The sequence below is a fragment of the Mesocricetus auratus genome, unplaced genomic scaffold (assembly GCF_017639785.1).
Source record: "Mesocricetus auratus isolate SY011 unplaced genomic scaffold, BCM_Maur_2.0 Super-Scaffold_100018, whole genome shotgun sequence".
NCBI classification, from domain to species: domain Eukaryota; kingdom Metazoa; phylum Chordata; class Mammalia; order Rodentia; family Cricetidae; genus Mesocricetus; species Mesocricetus auratus.
In genome coordinates, this window is record NW_024429199.1 from 1,175,262 (window position 1) to 1,189,409 (window position 14,148).

At 47.6% G+C, this 14,148-nt stretch overlaps 1 protein-coding gene across 2 annotated transcripts in view; it reads right to left on the minus strand.

Moving 5' to 3' along the window:
* Positions 1–14,148, minus strand: part of Scml4 (Scm polycomb group protein like 4) — a 100,483-nt gene that overhangs the window by 28,797 nt on the left and 57,538 nt on the right. For both annotated transcript variants that reach the window (XM_005073215.4, XM_040728231.1), the window contains exons 3-4: positions 6,297–6,426; positions 2,381–2,581 (exon numbers count right to left, since the gene is read on the minus strand). In XM_005073215.4, the coding sequence (XP_005073272.1) occupies positions 2,381–2,581; positions 6,297–6,426 (331 nt within the window). The remainder of the gene's footprint in view (positions 1–2,380; positions 2,582–6,296; positions 6,427–14,148) is intronic.

Consider the following 14,148-nt stretch of genomic DNA (forward strand, 5'->3'; position numbering starts at 1 on the left):
CTGACCAGAACAGCACAAATCCCACATGTTACCTACAGTTCCTCTGTAAGGAAAACTTGTCTCACCACAAAGGTTTATTCTCTATTCGGCCATTTTGTTAAACTTGATGTGACTCCAGGATGCATGCTCTATGTCCTGGGTTGTCAAAGGCTATTTATCTTGTTCCTCAAATTGTCCCAGCTGTCATTTTGGGAACTCTGCTGGGTTGACTCCTGTGTCCTTTCAATCCCACACTTTTTGGTTTGGGACACTTCAGTATATGCTCCAGCCCTAGAATCAGCCTTTCTCCAACTGTCCTGAGCTAAAGAGAACCCAGTCACAGCCCTGGTAAGCTCACTGCTTTGAGGTGTCAGTGACTTTGAACCCTCCAAGTGGGCAGATCGTTGGCAGTGTGGATGTGTGCTCTCCTGATGTAATTACACACTTATTGATAATTCTCCCCAGGAGGCCATCTCTATCCAGGAGGAGATAGATACAGACACCTGAGTGCACCCTGAAGTCTCCAATTCTACATGCCATCTGCCATCAGAGGACCCCAGGGGATTCCAGGGGAAGCCCTCAAGAGAAGAGTCTTTGACTCAGTGCTGGAGAAATGGCTCAGTGGTTAAGAGCACTGTATGGTCTTCCAGAGGTCCCGGGTTCAATTCCCAGCACCCACATGGCAGCTCACACCTGTCTGTATCTCCAGTTCCAGGGAACCCAAACCCTTCCAAACATACATGCAGGCAAAACACAGATGCACATAAAATAAAAATAAATATTTTAAAAGGGAGGCTGTCTAGATGGACACTGGGTTCCAGCTCTAGACCATAACCATTGGGAAGTAACTAATGTCAGTTTGCTGAAGCACTGGGCAGGGTCCGTCCTGTCTCACAGTCCCTCACCCCAGAGCTGCACACCAGGTCCAGTGTGAGGGACACACAGACACCTAAGAGAGGACATCCTGCTTTGACCTAGCATCTCACTGTGTAGCATAATGCCTTGGAACTCTGTGTAGCCCACCCTGGCTGCAAACTCAGGATACTCCTGCCTCCACCTCTGGAGTTCTGGGACTCTAGGAATGCAACCTCACACTGCTCCCCTTACTCCTTCTTAACTAACCCAGCAGCCCATTGCCAGGAATTCTGCCTTTTCCTTGGAGCTAAGGAAGGCCACAGCCACAATGCTGAGCCTGAAGACACTGGCCTGACTCTCCAATAATACAAGCCCTGGTGGTCCAGGTAGTGACAAGAGTAGTATAGAGTAGGATAGACAGGCAAAAGATTTGAAAGAGTCAGGACTGTGTACTCTGAAGCCCAGTCTGCTGGAAGCTGCAGGTACGGCTGAAACAGCTGTGCCCCTTGAGATGGGCTGAAACAGCTGTGCCCCTTGAGACGGGCTGAAACAGCTGTGCCCCTTGAGATGGGCTGAAACAGCTGTGCCCCTTGAGATGGGCTGAAACAGCTGTGCCCCTTGAGATGGGCTGAAACAGCTGTGCCCCTTGAGATGGGCTGAAACAGCTGTGCCCTTGAGATGGGCTGAAACAGCTGTGCCCTTGAGATGGGCTGAAACTGTGAGACTTGCTGGTTGTCCTCCGTGGTGTGGGTGCTATGAGAAAGGTCAGAGAGATGGGACTCTGATAAGGCAGCATTTAAGTGGAAACCCAAAAGGCTTCCCAGGAGCATGCGGTATGGACCACAGGTAAGAAACTCAGAAATGAAGTCAGTGGGGGCAAAGGCCCCAAGGTGGGAGAACAGTTGAAGGCTGCAGGAAGACTAGCAAAGAAGCCATCTAACCTAGCTTAACATGGGAGACACGTGACCCTGAGTTTGGAGCGGGATCTGGAAGCCGTTCACATAGGCCTGTGGGCCCTGTAAAGATACTGGCTTTTACTTGGACATGGGAGCCAGTGGAGGATTTAGGGCAAAGAACAAGTCTGGCCTTATCGTAAAACCCACTGTTAGCGGGGCGTTGGTGCACACGCCTTTAATCCCAGTACTCGGGAGGCAGAGATAGGCGGATCTCTGTGAGTTCAAGACCAGCCTGATCTACAGAGCGACAGGACAGCCTCCAAAGCTACAGAGAAACTCTGTCTCGAAAAACAAAACAAAAACCCCACTGTGGCTGGGACCTTATTGTGGATACACTTGAAAGCAGAGGACCAGTGTTGGAAGTGGGGAGAGGACAGAGGAGTCAGGGTGAGGATCCAGGAGGTCATTCTTGCTGTCCAGCTCTGGTAGCTGTCTCTCAAGTTGTCCCAAGGGATGCATTCTGCTCACAAGCTCGCAGAGGCCCTGGAGCCCAGTAGGTGAAGGGCAGGCTCTGGCCACACCCACTGTCGCACTCGGGGATGGCTACAGAGAGAGACTCCTAGCATGCCTCCCATATCCCCATGCCTTACCTGACACCAGCTCACCGCGGTAGCCCTGCTTGACAAGGGAGAAGACCAGCCTGGGCTGGTGCGCACAGTCGATGCATGCCTGCACAGCCTGCTGCAGGACAGCTGCAGGCCGCTCAGGCCCCAGGCACTCAGGAAGCTGCTGCAGCTTCCTCCTCTCCAGGTATGGCCCGGCGTCGGCCTGTTTGTTAATGTAGAGGCACACTGTGGGCACAGAGAAGAGTGGATGTGAGGTGTCTAGCACTGCAAGTGCATCAGGCCTGCAGGCTGCCTAGGCTGGGCCACCTCGGGCTATTACCAGGCCCTGACCTTGGGAAAGCTGCAAAGGGCAGGCATGGGACTGAGCCTCCCGGTGTAAGAAGGTAAGAAGCTGTGCTTCCCAATTGTCGGAACTTGGTCTAGAGGTGACCTCCCGACCAAGAGCTATCCCATGGGCAGAGGGACAGCTAGGTCGCCTCTAACTGTACAGACAAGTACATAAAGGTAATTCCGTCTGGGCAGGTCCATGACAAAATCTCCCTCTGCCATTAATCTGCAAACTTGCACCAATAAAAAACATGCTGTGACAATAATCACCCCAGAGGCGGTGTGGCGGTCCAATGGGATAGTTATTTATAATTTCAGAAAACAATGGTCAATACCCATCAATCCATCAATCAAAACCCCATACTTTAAAGATTTTTTTTAAAATGTTATATGTATGGGTGTGTTTGCCTACGTATATGCCTTTGTATCATGTGCCCTGGGCTCTGGTGCTGTGTGGATGCTGGGAACTGAAACGAGGTCTTCTCCAAGGGCAACAAATGCTCTTAACCACTGAGCCACCTCTCCAGTCCCAAAATCCCCACATCTTTAAGATAATATATCTCATCATAAGATGCTGGACATAACTTGTGTTCATTTACATTTTGACTATGCTAATGTAGCATGTATTAGTATATTTTGTAGGTAAGTATATTTATATAACATAAATCTACAGAAAAATGTCAGAATGTCTCTAAAACTGGTTTTCCTTATTCAGTATATTTTCAGCAGACCCCAGTGGGGAGTTTTATGAATTTTACAGTTAAAAGAGAAAATGAAAAGCTCATAAATCCCCTTTTACATTGTGGTGCGTGTGCGTGTGCATGCATGTGTGTGTGTGGGCATGTTTGTGTGAGTGTGTGTATGTGCATGTTTGTGTGAGTGTGTATGTGTGTGTGTGAGTGTGTGTGCATGTGTGTGCGTGCATGTGCATGCATGTGTGTGTGTGTGTGTGTGTGTGTGTGTGTGCCAGGCATGCCATGGGGCACCCATGCGGAAATCGGAGGACAGCTTGAGGGAGTCTGTTGTCTCCTCCCACCATGTAGGTTCCAGGAATTGAACTTAGGTCACCAAGCTACTTGGCAGCAAGTGCCTGTGCGCGGTGGTCCATCTCAGGGACCATCATGAGTCCTTTTTTAGAGAAAGCGTTTCTACTGAGAAGACTCACCAATGGGGTCATTATTAGTGTGACAGTCAGCGGCTGAGGGGCTCAGGACTAGCGGATACAAGTTCAACTCAACTCTGTCCTAACAAGGCGTACGTGCCCGCTCACAACTATGTCACCTGTAATTTAACGAAAATTGCCCAACAGGTCAGCCTGACTCCAGACTGCTCTGATATAATGCATGTTGTCTTCTACTGCCAGGTCAGCTGTTTGAAGATTTAAAAGCAGTAATGTTACCGTGACCTGCTTAGGAAAGCCCCAAGATTCCTCTCTGTTTTCAATGCCAGACCCTTTACAAATGAAGAATTTCCTAGAGAAAAACTACCCCCCAAAGTAAAGTGGAAATGCCATTTCCTCCCTTTCGGTGGCAATGCAGGAGGTTCTGCCTCACAAGTATTGTTGACAGTATAAAACAGATGCAAGAAATAGAAATTTTACAAGAATAAAGTAAAACCGGAGGTTAGTAACAGAGTCATATTTTCTTCCACACATCAATTGCCTGTCTTAAGCACTGTCTTCCTATGACATACGTAAGCATCTTACCTCAGAGGTCACTGTTTCAGGGGAGTGCTTTTTTTGTGGGGGTTGTTGTTTTGGTTTGGCTTTTCAAGACAGGGTTTCTCTGTGTAGCCCTGGGTCGCCTGGAACTCTCTCTGTAGACAAGGCTGACCTCAAACTCACAAAGAACTACTTGCCTTTGCCTCCCAAGTGCTGGGATTAAAGGCCTGTGCCACCATTGCCTGGCCAGTGGAATGTTGAGGACATTAGGAGGTGACTACTAGGTCTTTGGGGATGTTGAATAGTGACAGCAGACAGGTACTTCCTATGTTTTAAGCAAGCCTGCCTTGGGTGTTATATTAAGACTTTTCTTTGCTCATGAGGAAACAGAGGCTGAAGTGCTCACTAGAATGGCTCAGATCTGCAGTCAGGGCTGCAACATGGAGCTTGGTGGCAATTCCCTCAGAACCCAAGAGTTCATTACATTCTCTAAGGCTGCTGCCCCCACGTGCCCTCATCTTGGATAATCAAGAAAGTAGTGAATAGCAGGCCTGTGTACCCGCAGGCAAGGGATGTGGTCCCTGCCTGTTCTGTTCTCAGGTGCTGAGGTGAGACCTCAGGCTCTGAGGATCCCAGAAAGGAAGTGCTCCAGCAGGACACCGCTGGCAAGGAAGGCGCTAGGCTTCCTGGAGAATGTCTGAGCAGTGGGGTGACTAGACAGGAAGCTCATCCCCAATAGAGGAAGAGAATATGCTGAGACGCTATGGACAGCACCTGGTGAGTCGGATCAAGGGGTGTGGGGGGTGAGGGCTGGAACCTGCAGGGCTTTCTCAGCCATGTTAACAGGGTTAGTCTTTACAGTGGAAGGGGACCAAAGGGACTTAAGGTGCTTGGGGGCAGGGAGTGAAGTTGTGATGAGGGGCTGACTCTGTGTGTGTGTGTGTGTGTGTGTGTGCCTAGGTAGCCTTTGTGAGAGGCTGTGTGTAACAGTCTTTGTAGCCTTTGTGAGAGGCTGTGTGTGTGTGTGTGTGTGTGTGTGTGTGTTTGTAGCCATCTAACTACTGTTACAATTAAGAGGTAGTTGTTGGTTGACTGATACATCATCCTCATCACCATCATCAAGAAGAGAGAGAGATTGGAATGTGTGCCACACAGGGTTGGGGGATGTGGTAGCAACTGAAAATACAAATGCAAAATGGACACACTCAAGTGAGCACACTCAGGTCTGGACACACTCCGGTCTGGACACACTCAGGTCTGGACACACTCAAGTGAGCACACTCAGGTCTGGACACACTCCGGTCTGGACACACTCAAGTGAGCACACTCAGGTCTGGACACACTCAAGTGAGCACACACTCAGGTCTGGACACACTCAAGTCTGGACACACTCAAGTGAGCACACTCAGGTCTGGACACACTCAAGTGAGCACACTCAGGTCTGGACACACTCAAGTGAGCACACTCAGGTCTGGACACACTCAAGTGAGCACACACTCAGGTCTGGACACACTCAAGTGAGCACACACTCAGGTCTGAACACTATTCTTACTTGTCTACTCCAATGCAGTCAGCCTATCCCAACATTCACAGAAAATGGCTTTTAATAACCAAACGTGTTTTCAGAGACCAGGTCTGTCCTGTCTGCTGCCCAGTTACCATGACAGATCTTTATTTGGGCTATCTTAGGGAAACTTTTCTTTTTTAGAAACAGGGTTTCTCTGTGTAGCTCTGGCTGTTCCAGAAATTGCTCTGTAGGCTAGGCTGGCCTTGAACTCTGAGATCAGCCTGCCTCTGCCTCCTGTGTTGGGTGCTGGAATTAAAGACCTGTGCCACCACACCCTGTGAAATATCTCAGAGAAATTCTTAGACTCATAAAGTAACTTAGGTGAAAGGATACTACCCTGTTTCTAGAAAACTATTGCCACCTTGGAGTTCATTCTATTGACATACCTGTGAGAGCCTGTGGGACCACCAAGCTGGGGATGGTGGCTGCATCCTGAGGGATGGAGCTGAGGTCAGGTTCTGGGGTACTCCGTGGAGGTGACAGGGCCAAGGGAGTCATGAGCACTGGAGACTTGATCTGCAAGAGAGCCTTTTAATCAGTGAGCATCTGGAAATGCTCTCTACGCCACCCCCAGTCTCTCCTGGATGTCTGCTAGTCCGCAGACATCAATTCTTTTTTGGTGTTGTTTTTGTTTTTGAGACAGGGTTTCTCTGTGTAGCTTTGGAGCCTGTCCTAGAGCTCGCTCTGTAGACCAGGCTAGTCTCAAACTCACAGAGATCTGCCAGCCTCTGCCTCCAGAGTGCTGGGACTAAAGGTGTGCACCACCACCTCTGGGCTCTTTCTTCTACACCTTTCTGCTGCTCAGCTTTGGGGAAGGGGCTTCAGGTTCAAGTCTATGTTCAAAATTCGTGAATTAAAGTCATAGGACAGCTCTGTACTGCACTTTACACTGGCGCTACCCAGGAAATGACTGTGCCAGGTAGCGGGGTGCAGAAACACAAAGATGCATGAATATTAAAACCCACGAGCCCCTGAGAAAGGATGCAGACTGTCCTATCCACACCTCTGTGTTCTGTAGAATCCTGGCCAGAGGGCTTCCTCCATATCCACCAGGAGATGGACCATGATGCTCTCTGATGAGCTCACAGCATGCAGAAGCATCCTCCAGGTTGCTGGCAAGCTGTTCAGTGGTGACTTCCTGTGGCGGACTGTCAGACACAATCTGGCTGTGACAGGAATGGGCGGGCAGCCACCAATGTGAAGGTCTCCCCAGAGACCACAGCAAGGAGATGGAATTTGCACTAATTGAATTGGCCAAGACAAGTCAGTGATACTGGGTCAATAAGCCACTCTGCACCTGGCACTGGGTTGTGTCGAGTGGTGGACAGCAGTGGGGGATAAATGGGGACAGATGGTGGATACAGTTGGAAGATGGAATAAGTCATTAGCTTTTCCTTTTCACCAGCGACTTATGTGGGGACCCCATTCCAGAAGAATCAAGTCAGTTTGCAGGAGTGGGACCCCATATATCAGGAGATTCAAAAGTTTTAAATTTTTTCAGTGTGTAGACATAGTTCAAGAGCAATTGCTCAACCTCCAAGCTTTTCAACTTTTTCAAGAAATCTCTCGTGGGTCTCATAAAAATGCCAGTTTTGATTCTGAGTTCCGGGGTAGGATTTCACATGTGAATGAGCCCCTGGGTGGGGTGTCTCTGCTGATCCATGAGCATACTTTGGACAGCCAGGTGTAGTGTTCCATTGTTAATTACGTGCATCTACATCCTAGCTATGTTCTAGACTTTTAGGATGGAGTAATAACAGTGATGGAGAAGGAGCGCTCCAAATCCTGCATATCTCATTAATAGTAATAGAGAAGGAGTGCTCCATATGCTGCATATCCCACTAACAGTGATGGAGAAGGAGCGCTCCAAATACTATGTATTCATTGTCTCAGTTACTGCTCTACTGCTGTGAGAAGACACCATGACAGAGGCAACTCATAAAATAAAGCATTTAACCGGGGCTCGATTACAGTTTAGAGGTTTAGTCCGTGGTGATCATGGTGGGAAGCAGGCAGACCTGGATGCTGCAGCAGCAGCTGAGAGTTTTACATCCTGATGCACAGGCAGTGGGCAGAGAGAGTGAGACTGGGCCTGGGCTTTCAAAACCTTAAAGCCTACTCCCAGTGACACACCTCCTCCAACAGGCCACACCTCCTAATCCTTCCCACACAGTTCCCTTCCCTGGTGACTAATCCCTGGAACATACGGACCTGTGAGAGCCATTTTCATTCAGATCATTACAACCAGTGTGTTATATTCATCCATTTAGTCACTCTACAGATCTGTACGATCCTGTTTCAAGCCAGACTAGCTGTTTTTCAATACAACTGAGTGTAAAACAAACTAAATTTACTCTCATGGAACTAACACTGTAATGGGGCAGGGATTCGAACATACCAAGTGTGTGTGATACAGGGTTAGGAAGTGAGAGGAGCAGGCACTGACAATGAGACCAAGGGCTGGGTCATAACTGAAGAGGTGCACTTTGTGAAATGTTGAAACAGAATGGCGTGGGCCACACTGTATAAAGATCGAATTGAACACAGGCGTCCAGGGGAAGACTGCTCTTGGCACTGAGGGCACCAGGCAGCAAGGTCCTGGGGCAGGAGGAGGGAGTGAGGTGAAAAAGGCCCACGAGACTGGGCTTGGCTTTGGAGGACATGCAAGGCCTCCGACTATTGCCCAGAGACTTTTGAGCAGGCAGCTAACGCTTGACCCTTTTGACCCCTCGTGTTGAAAAGAGGCTTGAAGGGACCCGGTGGGAGACCGCTGGAGTAGATGAGCAAGAGGGGGCTGTAGGTACTCATGGTGGCACTCGTGCAGATGAGGAGAGACAGGCGCTTCTGGGGACACTGAAAGGTGGGTGTGTCCAGGCAGGAAAGGCACGGCTGACGCTGAGGGTTGGGGCCAGAAAGACTTCAGGCGAGTAAGGATGGAGTTACAGGTGTGCCCTACCATAACAGATGCACTGAAATTTTTAAATGGGATGGTTCCTATTGAAATAAACTTAGGAAATAATAGGGAAAAAAAGATCCTGGGAGCAGGAAATGAAGCAGGAATTTACAGTTTTGTCAAGGAGGGGAACAGAGAAGTAGCCACAGCAATGGGGAGAAGTAGATGAAGATTTGCCTTAGGAGAGATAGGTGCCACCTCACACTGTCTAAAGGAAAAACAGAAGGCGAAATAGTGACGTTGGCAAGGTCGTGGAGAAACTGGAATGCTTGTATGCTAGGTGTGGTCACTATGGAAATCAGGAAGAAAGTTCCTTGAAAATTCAAACACGGCCCAGAGACTCAGCACACGCTCACGGGAAAGAATTGAAGGCAGTCTGAAAGACAGTCCGGACGCCTGGCGCTACAGGCTCACCATTTACAGTACGGAAGTGAGCCGCATAGAGAGTGGGGTGGGCATTGCACTGCCGGGGCGGGGGAAGGGGGAGCTGCTGGAGGTGGGGTGAAGAGCTTAGAGTTCAGAGTTCACATTGCCAACTCTAGAGATAGGTTGCACAACACAGCTAATTTATGCTTAGAGACAATTGAAACTTAACTGCATGTCATGCAGAGGTTTTTCACCACAATTATTAATACAATTTAAGACTTTTTTTCTTTTTTTATTTCAAGGTTGGAGGGATACCCTCTTAGCCTAGATACACTGGGAAGGGCCTAGGCCCAGCCCCAGATGACTTGACAGACTTTGATGACCCCTCATGGAAGGCCTCACCCTCCCTGGGGAGTAGGTGGGGTAAGGGATGGGTGGGGCTGTGGGAGGGAATGGGAGGATGGGAAGGAGAGGGAACTGGGATTGATATGTAAAATGAGATTGTTTCTAATTTAAATAAAATTTATTTTAAAAAGAAAGAAGTTTTTGTGTTTTGATCCATTTGTTTTAGGGTTTTTTTGTTTGTTTCTTTTGTTTTCAAGACAAGGTTTCTCTGTGTGTTGCCCTGGCTGTCCTGGAACTCACTCTGCAGACCAGGCTGGACTGGAACTCAGAGATCTGCCTACCTTTGTCTCCCAAGTGCTGGGATTAAAGGTGTGCGCCATCACCCGGCAAGAATTAAGTTTTAATGCTGATGTTGATGATCCAGGGGAGGAGAAGCAGGGGCTGGAAGGTGCGTGTCAGCACCTATGGGCTCTGAGCAGATGTAGGGGGGAGGGCGGCGCTCACGGGAGCAGGACCTATCACGTGCTTCCGCAGGAAGGGAGGCAGAGTGGATGGCGTAGGAGCCGAGCGGATGGCGAGAGTGGGGGCTTGCTCTTGTTCCTTCATTAGAACAGAAGATGGCCTCCCAGGGTGGAGAGGATGGCGTGTTAACAAACCACAGTGAGATGACAGGCAGTGGAGTGTGGCCAGTGAGTGGCACTAAGGAGCCAGAGGAAGGTGGGAAAACAAATTTGAAAGGTGGCCAGCCAACAGCAAGCATGGCGGCTGCACAGTGGTGTGGGTGCCGAACCAGGGCCTCGCCCCTGCAAAAACCCAAAGCTTCAGTCAGCAGGAGGGATTGTATTTCGTTTTGAGTGTAGCATCTGAAAAAATTATAGGACCCAAAATCTAGCCACACGCTATTCAACAATGGAAAAGTAGTTTGAGAAGTGTCTCGGTGGTAGGAATGGGAACTCTGAAACCTAGCATGACTTCTCCATCACTATGACTTTGCTCTCGAGAAGCAGCAGCCCTGACTACCCATAGTCCCCAGTGTGTGCTATGAATGCTGTCCAACTCTGCAGGGTGTATGGTGAGGAGGCAGATGGAGAGGGACCCAAAGGCTTCAGGCAGTAAACGCTGGGAGAATCCCAGACAATGCTTGATGGGGGATGTCCTTCTCTATGCTGTGAATATATGTTTCTCTTATTGGTTGATGAATAAAGCTGTTTTGTCCAATGGAAAGACAGGATGCAGCCAAGCAGAAAGTATAGTTGGGACTACAATACTAGGAGAATTCTGGGAAGAGGAATGCAAAGAATGAGTCACCAGGGGAATGCCATGTAGCTGCCAAGAAAACAAGAGGTCCAGGAATCACGAGTAAGCCAAGACAATGTGGAGATAGACAGATTAATAGAAATGGGTTAATAATTAAAAAAGAGCTAGCCAATAAGAAGCCTGTGCCATCAGCCAAACAGTTATAATTAATATAAGCCTCTGTGTGTTTATTTGGGACTAAACAGCTGTGGGACCAGGCAGGACAGAAACTTCTACCTACAAATCCTCCTTCCCTAATTCTCAGTTCAGTAACACCAACCTACAGGTAATTCTACCCATCAGGAGAACAGAATTGGCAAATTGTGATTTATTTGCATGTGGTCTTCAAGTAAATCAGCATGAAGATCCTTGTGTTCCTTCCTTAGAATGACTGATGGTGGTAGTGGTGATGTTGGTGGTGATGATGGTGATGTGATGGTATGATAATGGTGATGGTAGGGATGACGGTGATAATGGTGGTGATGATGGTGATAGTAGTGATGATGGTGATGATGGTGATGATGGTGATGTTGGTGGTGATGATGGTGATGTGATGGTATGATAATGGTGATGGTAGGGATGACAGTGATAATGATGGTGATGATGGTGATGGTGGTGATGAAGATGATGGTGATGGTGGTGATGGTGATGGTATGATAGTGATTACTGAAATCTCAGACTCATGAACCACATAACAATCCTAACATCTCATGCTTGTTCTTTATTATATTTATTAATGTTAAATTTGTTCACTGAACCCATTTCACAAAAAGTCATTGTATTACCATTAGCTGTCATTTCCATCCTTTTGTGAAGGAATCACAAAAATCAGATGAGTCAGCTGGTTGCAAGAAAAGAAAGGCTTCCTATGCCAGGCACTGGTGGTGCATGACTTTAATCCCAGCACTGGAGAGGCAACAGCAGGTGGATCTCTAAGTTCTAGGCTAGCCTGGACTTCAGAGTGAGTTCCAGAATAGCCAGGGCTTTACAGAGAAACCCTGTCTCAAAAGCTTCCTGGTGGTTTGAATGAGAATGAACCCTGTAGGCTCATAGATGTTAATGCTTGGTCACCAGAGAGTGGAGCTTTGACTGGATTAGAGGTGTGGTCTTGCTGGAAGAAGTGTGTCGCTAAGGGTGGGCTTGAGGTTTTAAAAGGGCCACTCTAGGCCCAGTCTGTCTCTGTGGTTCCAGACATAGAATTCCCGACTATTTCTTCAGAACCATGTCCACCTGCTTGCAGCCATGCTTCCCACCATGAAGAGAATGGACCAAACCTCTGAAACTGTAAGGAAGCCCCAATTAAATGCTTTCTTTCATAAGAGTTGCCATGGACACAGTGTCTCTTCATAGCAACAGGACAGTGACTAGGACACCAGCCTCTACAGCTGCTGGGACTTTTAAACAAACAGGAATCTTCTGTAAACTGTGGGCAGCACTGTGGTGTGGGCATGTCCCCAGGGGCTTATTGCTGGGAGACTGGTCCTCAGTGAATAAAGAGATTCAAGTACCTTCAATGGCTAGGCCATTGGGGGCATCCCCTTGGGAAAGAATTGATTTTGGCTCATGAAGTAAGTTAGTCTCTATGAGAGCAGGTTGTTTTAAAAGTGGGGAGAGTGGCCAGGCATGGTAGCACATGTCTTTAATCCAGCTACATAGAGAGACCCTGTTTTAAAACAATAACAACAAATGAAAACATAGAAAGTGTGACTTCCTCCCCCAAGCCATGTTCCTGATTCACCAGGTAACTCATGGGTCCCTATTACATCTGCTTACACTAATATAATATCTTCTGCTCTCGCGCCTCCAGGACTGTGAACTAGTTGACCTTCTTTTCCTTTTGCTTTTCTGTCTGTCTGTATGTGGTGGTGGTGATGAGGAGTGTGTGTGTGTGTGTGTGTGTGTGTGTGTGTGTATCTGTGTGTCTCTGTGTGTGTGTGAGCAATCAGGGCATCATGCCCACTAGACAAACATTCTACAACTGGCTGCATCCCCAGACCAAAAGCTCCTTCCTGTATTCAGCCATTACTCTATCATTACAGCAATCAAAACTAGACTAGAAAAGGGAGTCTATGACTTTTTAAAAATAGGATTTTTGTGAAAGAATGAAATACAATCAAAATTTAGTGTTCAGAAATTTAAGTTTCACTGCCTAATATAAAGAGCTAAAAATAGCATACTAGAGAGAACTGCTTTATAAGAATGAGGACTGAGTCTAGCAGTTAGAGCACACACACATCTGGCATTTAAGAGGGAGTCACCATGATTTTAGAAAAGTCTAGAAATAGAGGGACACAAATATGCAGAAAATCATTTGTGATGGGATGCGGCCTCTTCCTCAACCAACACAAGCTGTTCTCTGCAGGGCGGGGGGCATTTGTCGTTGCTGTTCTTACTTTCAATTTTTTGAAAAGTTGGTTTTATTTTATTTGGTTGTTTAAATGAACAAAATAAAGTGAAATGCTCATGTATTGATTTCTAGTGTCATTCTTCAATGAAAGGACAGGGGACACCTAGCAGAAATGGATGGTCCCAAGACAGGGAGCACACAGAATAAGCTGGAGTTGCCAAGAGGTGACAAGATCTTCACAACAACTACGAATGATGGAAGTTTCCTAAGAAGCCAGGTGCCGACAGAAAGAGCAACAGTGTAGTGACTTATTATAGTACAAAGTCTATACTACTAAATGTCCACAAGTCCATCTGCCATAAGTAAATGACTGACAAAGTAAATAAGCAGGGTAACAAATACATCTCTCACTAGCAAACCTCCATGTCCTCTCTTAGAGGTGAGCACAACTCCCTGGTCTTTAAGGGTGAGCTGTGCATAATGAATTCCTTCTAAATACTGCAGTGTGGCAATGGAGGCAGTAACTTTTACAGGGTGACACCTGACAAATGTCACCTCAGCCACAGGATCAAAAACAACCCCCTCAGCCAGTACTGACAGTATGGTTAGACAGAGATGTCCCTTTACCTCCATGATCTGCCCCTATACCCAGGCTAACACAGGGGGGAAACACTAGGCAGATCACAATTGTATGGCATCCCATGAAACTCCTCAAAACTGTTCATCAACAACAACAAAAAGCTAGTCAACTTCCACAGACGGAGTAGCTTAAGAAAACTTGATGACTGAGTGTGAAGTTGTGTTGGATGGGACCCTGAAACAGATCAGAGAGATGTTCATACAATTAGGATAAATATGGGCGTGATTTATGACACTATATTATCTGTTTGCTGTTTGTGACAAATGTGCCATTGTAGTGTAAGATGTTAAC